This window comes from Branchiostoma floridae, chromosome 2 (assembly GCF_000003815.2).
Source record: "Branchiostoma floridae strain S238N-H82 chromosome 2, Bfl_VNyyK, whole genome shotgun sequence".
NCBI lineage: Eukaryota > Metazoa > Chordata > Leptocardii > Amphioxiformes > Branchiostomatidae > Branchiostoma > Branchiostoma floridae.
This window is the reverse complement of record NC_049980.1, coordinates 33,025,364-33,031,957: the sequence shown is the minus strand read 5'-3', so window position 1 is coordinate 33,031,957 and position 6,594 is coordinate 33,025,364. Positions and strand designations below refer to the sequence as shown.

General features: G+C 43.6%; 1 protein-coding gene across 1 annotated transcript in view; it reads left to right on the top strand.

Annotated features, from left to right (window-relative positions):
- LOC118409197 (probable E3 ubiquitin-protein ligase HERC1) overlaps positions 1-5,163 on the top strand; it is a 241,474-nt gene extending 236,311 nt beyond the window's left edge. Inside the window, exons 88-93 of the mRNA XM_035810066.1 lie at positions 342-539; positions 1,113-1,244; positions 1,931-2,083; positions 2,847-2,980; positions 3,692-3,863; positions 4,895-5,163. Coding sequence (XP_035665959.1) covers positions 342-539; positions 1,113-1,244; positions 1,931-2,083; positions 2,847-2,980; positions 3,692-3,863; positions 4,895-5,080 — 975 coding nt within the window. The 3' untranslated portion in view covers positions 5,081-5,163. The remainder of the gene's footprint in view (positions 1-341; positions 540-1,112; positions 1,245-1,930; positions 2,084-2,846; positions 2,981-3,691; positions 3,864-4,894) is intronic.
- The last annotated feature ends 1,431 nt before the right edge of the window (positions 5,164-6,594 follow it).

Here is a 6,594-nt window from a genome sequence, read left to right as displayed (position 1 = left end):
CAATTTCATATAACGCGTCCTTGAGGTTTTCATAAAGTAGAAGTGGTATTATTTTCTTTTATTTTCTTCCTGCAAAATCGTTTGGATCACAATAGTCACTTGTCAATAGACATTTTGGATTTTGTCCCACTTGTCACCATTGTTATCTTGTGCTGTCTCTACTTTTTCTGTAAACCATTTCATGTTACAAGATCTAGCAAATGCAAGACAAAACTTTATTACGGAATTGTTTCAAGCATAGATTCATATCACTGCAAAAATCTTCTTTTCACTCATACTACAATATAAAACACTGCTAAATTAAATGCTGGAGACTAAGTTACTTTCGACACCCTCCGCAGGAGCTGGAGACTGGGGTCATCGACCTCCTGTTGCCCACGCCCAACTCCTCGGCGGAGGTCGGCTGCAACCGCGACCGTTTCGTCCTGAACCCGTCGGCGACCTCCCAGGAGCACCTGCACCAGTTCAAGTTCCTGGGAATCCTGTTCGGCGTGGCCATAAGAACCAAGAAGCCGCTTGACCTGCACCTGGCTCCCATGGTATGTCTTAGAAAATGAAAGTAATGTATGTCTTAGAAAATGAAAGTAATGTGTGTCTTAGAAAGTGAAAGTAATGTATATCTGAAAAAGTGAAAGTAATGTATGTCTTAGAAAGTGAAAGTAATGTATGTTTTACAAAGTGAGAGTAATGTATGTCTTAGAGAGTGAAAGCAATGTCTTAGAAAGTATAAGTTATGTTTGCCTTGGAAAGTGAAGGTAATGTATGTCTTAGAAAGTGAAAGTAATGTATGTCTGAGAAAGTGAAAGTAATGTATGTCTGAGAAAGTGAGAGTAATGCATGTCTTAGAAAGTAAAAGTAATGTATGTCTTAGAAAGTGAAAGTAATGTATGTCTTAGAAAGTGATTCTTATGTATGTCTGAGAAAGCAAGAGCAATGTACTAGTATGTCTTAGAAAACGAGAGTAATATATGTCTTAGAAAGTGAAGGTATGTCTTAGAAAGTCAAAGTAATGCGTGTCTAAGAAGTTCAGCAACTAATAAAGATTAGACATACAGGCAATAAATATTCCAAATAGACTTTTTAACGTATATGGCTTTACATGTATGTTGTAGGTATGGAAGCAGCTGGCCGGCATGCCACTAACCATAGATGACGTGGAGGATGTGGATGCTCTGTTCGTGCAGAGCCTTCGCAGCATCCGGGACATCGACAAGAGCGGCGTCACATCAGAAACTTTCCACGAGGTAAGGTCGCCATTGTATCTTGGCTTATCTTTCACACTTTTGGTCCACAAGCACAAAATATTTAAAGAATTCACAAAATAGCAAGAGCAAGTTTACATCCAAAACTTTCGATGAGAACTTGTCTCCATTGTATCATGGTTTTATCTTTCGTACTCTTGAGTCAGAAACACAACATAGTATTTATACTTCTATTAATGAGATTTTACTTGCAAATGCACGACTGAAACTTTCCTTGAGGGAATGTCTCCATTGTAAAGTCAAACCTTTTATTTATTTGCTTGTTTCAACCTTTATTTTATCATGAAAAACTCAAGGTGATGGTCACCTGTAATCCTACCACAAAAGTGATTTTATTGTCATACCTGGGTAGTGATATATATTAATGTCCGATACAGGTGTTCAAGACCAGGTGATAAAAAGCCGTACCACACAGGCTTCGAAGTTTTATCACACAGGCTTCCATAGAATAGTTTGAACATACTCGCGGTCGTAAATCTGAATACCTGATTCTGATGTTGGAACATTGCTGTTGTAACAATCATTGTTCGAGGGCACCGAATTGTCTAAACTTCTGGCGCATTTCGCATCCAAACTTGTGTTTTCTCAGGTGGGTATGATATGTACGGGTGATACGGAATACTCTGTGTTGTATTCCATATAAACGAATTTAAAAAATTTCCTCCCAGGTGATCCCGCTGGACTGTTTCGAGGGCCAGAGCGTTGATGGTCGGTTCGTACCCATCATTCCCGGCGGCCGCAGCATCCCGCTGACGTTCCACAACAGGAAGGAGTACGTGGAGAGGGCGCTACAGTACCGACTACACGAGATCGACAGACAGGTGCAGATTTTTTGTTGTTGTTGTCATTGGGTGGACCAACTACTCTCTCTTGGCAGCCAGGGGCTGAATTGTGAGGAGCTTACAATGAACTAAATCGCAAGTGTCTGGAGCGAGCTGCCATTTGGCATCACTCAGGTGACCTCAGTATGACAGTTATTGCCCCAGGTGTGGCCATGGGACTGTAGGTTTTGAACCACTCATACCGCACCATCGCACGTGTGGTGTGTTCCTTAACATGCCTAGGGTATGGCTCTCCACCGACACAGGACCTCCATTTTACGTCTTATCCGAGGGACGGTCCTAGCCAAAGCTAGGTACTTATTTTCACCTTGGTATAGTGAGGATAGCTGTGTAAAGTGCCTTTCCCAAGGGCACAAGATTAGTGGCATGCAGCCGGATTCGAACTTGAGACCTCTCAGTCCTGAGGCAAACTCGCCTCAGTACCGACTGCACAAGATCGACAGACAGGTGGGGATCAATCAATCAATTAATCAATCTGCAGAAGCCTCCTACGTAATGATTGCACAAAGCTGTGTGACCCAGGGCTACAGTAACGGAGATGGACTCCACCCTATATGCATTTGGTACGGTAAGGACTTTAATTTTAACTAGCTCACCTGGTGTCATTTGTATTTCCGCAGGTGTCCGCCGTGCGTGAGGGCATGGCCTGGATCGTCCCTGTCACCCTGTTGTCCTTAGCTGACCTGGTGACATGTGTCTGTCCTTAGCTGACCTGCTGACATGTGTACATGTTTTTCCGCAGGTGTCCGCTGTACGTGAGGGCATGGCCTGGATCGTCCCCGTGACCCTGCTGTCCCTGCAGACTGCCCGCCACCTGGAGTCCATGGTCTGCGGCATGCCGGACATCTCCGTCGACATTCTCAAGAAAGTCGTCAGGTGAGTTGCCTTTTGAAAAACAGCTAGCCAGAACATATAGACCTACAGATGAGGGATACCCCAGTTTGGTTTAATCTACTTTGCACTATAGCTAAGTGTTTCTTCTGCAGTAAGAATAAGGCAGTCCCAAACATGAGTTTAACCTGCATGGATTAGATTCATTATTAGAAAATCTACTCCAGTCATATAACCTGATGAGGAGGGGGGGTATAGACTTAGTCACATTTGGGGCTGCAGTGCTGCAGTAGAACCAATCAGTATTGCCCTGACGAAGGTGACAAACTGTCACAGAAACTCTAGCAGGCAATTGTACTGGTTTTGTGTCAAGAACTTTATTATCCAGTTTGACAGTAGAAAGAGATCCTTCGAGGATCTCTCTGAAGAAATCTTTGTCTTCTTGCCATATTTGACCATCACCAAACCAAACCAACCCAGTGGTCAGTCCTTGCCTCTGACTGAGATGCTGAGTCGAGGGGAAACGCAAAGCTGCTCTTGAAAAAAATAGAAGCACAACAGAAGGGAAAATCACAACGTCACAGCACCAACCTCAAACACAGTGTTCCCCTGCAGCCGCTGTGGTCAACTCTGTCTGTCCCGCATCGGAATCGTGATCATCAGCCATCAGCGCGCCTGCACCAGAAGTGGGCAACATCCTAGATGATCTTTGTTCACGAATCCGAGTGAGATAATAACTATGATTTTTTCCTCCAGGTACCGAGAGATTGATGATAACCACCACCTGGTGCAGTGGTTCTGGCAAACGCTAGAGCAGTTCAGCAACGACGAGCGCATCCTCTTCATGCGCTTCGTGTCCGGCCGGTCCCGACTCCCCGCCAACATCGCAGACATCTCACAGCGCTTCCAGATCATGAAGGTGGACAGGGTAAGGCACTCGCCCATCAATCAATCAATCAATCAATCAATCAATAACTTTATTTAAACTGGATGGCCCTGTTGGCATTATCCGCTTTTCACAGAGGTCCAGTGAAGGGGGGTCATCATGGGAAAAATAAATAAATAAATGAACTAATACAAAGTAATTAAACACTTTACACTAAATAATTTACAATCATAATAAACTAAATATCAAAATTGTCATGGTAGTTCGGTAGTCCCTGCCAACATCGCAGACATCTCGCAGCTCTTCCAGATCATGAAAGTCGACAGGGTAAGGCACTTGCCCCTCAGAATCTGCTTGTTTGTTTGAACCATTATTTATTCATGAGAAATTAAAATCGGCCATCAGGCTCCTTTCCATTGAGGTCATGAGGGCGGTAAGCGTCAGATAAAATAGAACAGAGATACAGATTACATTGAGTCCTAATTTTCTATCGTCCTCATTGACTCCCGATGGACAAACAACAAAAAATCTATCAACTTCAAGCAGGTCAGGTTTGGAGCCGTACGTGTATCTGGCAGTAGGTTGTTTTGGACTTCGGTCCATGGTAGGCTATCGATCTTCTGAAGGTGTCTCATTTAGGTTTTGGGCCAACCAGCTGACTATTTGTGCTTTATCTTGTTGTTCGTGTACTCTGGTCCTTGCATCCTTTGATTTTACATCCTACCAGTCAATACATGTTTGGAAACATTATGTGATTATGTTAGTACGTGATGTATGCACAATTGTAATTCAGATTGACTGACAGTTGTCGCAGACATGAAGTTGATTGCTAATTGTAATTGATTGACTTAATTGACACCTGTCTCTCCTGTAGACGGGTGACGGCCTGCCCACGGCGCAGACCTGTAGTTGATTGACAATTGTAATTTTTTGACAGTTTGATTGACACCTGCCTCCCCTGCAGACGGGTGACGGCTTGCCCACAGCCTAGACCCGTAGATAATTGACAATTGTACACGTAGTTGATTGACTGTTATAAGTGATTAATTGATTGACACCTGTCGCCCCTGCAGACGGGTGACGGCCTGCCCACGGCGCAGACCTGCTTCTTCCAGCTGCGGCTGCCTCCCTACTCCAGCCAGGAGGTCATGGCCGAGCGCCTGCGCTACGCCATCAACAACTGCCGCTCCATCGACATGGACAACTACATGCTGTCCAGGAACGCTGACGTGGGCGCCGGGTCGGACGACGAGTACTGACATCTGTCAATCACTCCTGAAGAACCATCCCGACTAGGGGTGGGTACCGGTTCAGGTCCAGAGCTGATTGTCCGGACCTGAACCTGGACCTGTTTCAGTATGTGAAAACTTGTGAATGGACGATACTCAAACTACAAAAAAATGTTTTGTGGAGTATTCAACTACCACTGGCATTTTAAAATCTAACGGCCTCTGTACGATTGACTGTAAAATTGTAGAAATGACTGTAGACTATACTCTACTTCGCTCTTGCTATTTTTTTCAACCGGTAAGCCCCAAAACATGTAAATGCCTGATCATATAATCTGTTCATTTTCCAATAGGTCCAACATCCAGTCCACCGATTTTTTTCAGGTCTGTTTTTTCCGGACCGGTCCAATAAGAAAAAACGATTTTGTACTAGTACACTGTACAGGTACCCACCCCTAGTCCCAACAATCTCCACACAGATGTGGAAATTGTAACGTAAGATGTGACGCATCTGGAGTAGGTGGATCACAAAACAACGCACTGTATGTTCAAGATTTCAGACTATGAAATCTAATAGTTGTATCAGCTGCTCATTTACGTTGTCTTCATGATTCTAGATTTTAGTTTTGATAGATGGAACAGAATGGCAATTTGATGATATTGTCACTTAGAAGTGTAAAAGGATTTCACGATGATTCAAGTGTGAATTACTTGGTGTGATTGAGAGCAAAATTGTGGGATATTTGTGTATGTTTCTGTGTTGCATTTATTTATACAGGGGAAGGGTGTACAATGAATAAATTATAAGTGTATATTAAGTAAGTGTTGCTAAGAAAGTATGGGTGTATAGGAACATGGGGTGTCATGTCTAGGGATGATATTGGTGTGTAGATCATTTGTAGGAACTGGTAATGTATAGGTGACACGATAGCCATGATGACATTGAAATGTACAGTGTATGGTAAAAGTATTGTACTTTCCATAGCTGAGGTCTTTTTATCCACTTGGTTCAGTGACGAGTAACAAGCGTTGTACAGTCATTGCAAGAGAAGACTAGCAAACCTTTCGTTTGTTTTGCAGTTTTGGTGCAATACATTCTTCTATTTACAAGGAATTTAACATGTACATAAGATGTATGTAACTACATGTATGCTGACTTAGACTATGCCGACAGGTTACAAGGCAACTACACCACAAGGTTTAACCTGAAATCCAGTCTAGTTGTGGCACGGCCTACCGTAGTAAGTGTAGGCTCTCTACTGGGCCAGTGCAGCTCTCAGCCGCCAGTGTGATCATTCACACCCGGTAGCATTTTCCTGGTAGGACTTTGCCCACCGTGCAAAACTCCTACCGGGTGTGAAAGATTACCCCGGCAGTGGAAAGACCCTCCTGTCCTGAAGGTAGCCTGGCCAATCCACGGTAGACTGGATTCCAGGTTAAACAAGGTTCTACGTATCAACTTGAGTTGCTTGCTGACTACCTCAGTGTCTTTAACATGCCCAGATGTTAAATAAGTTACATTGCTCTCTATCAGTATACTAGTG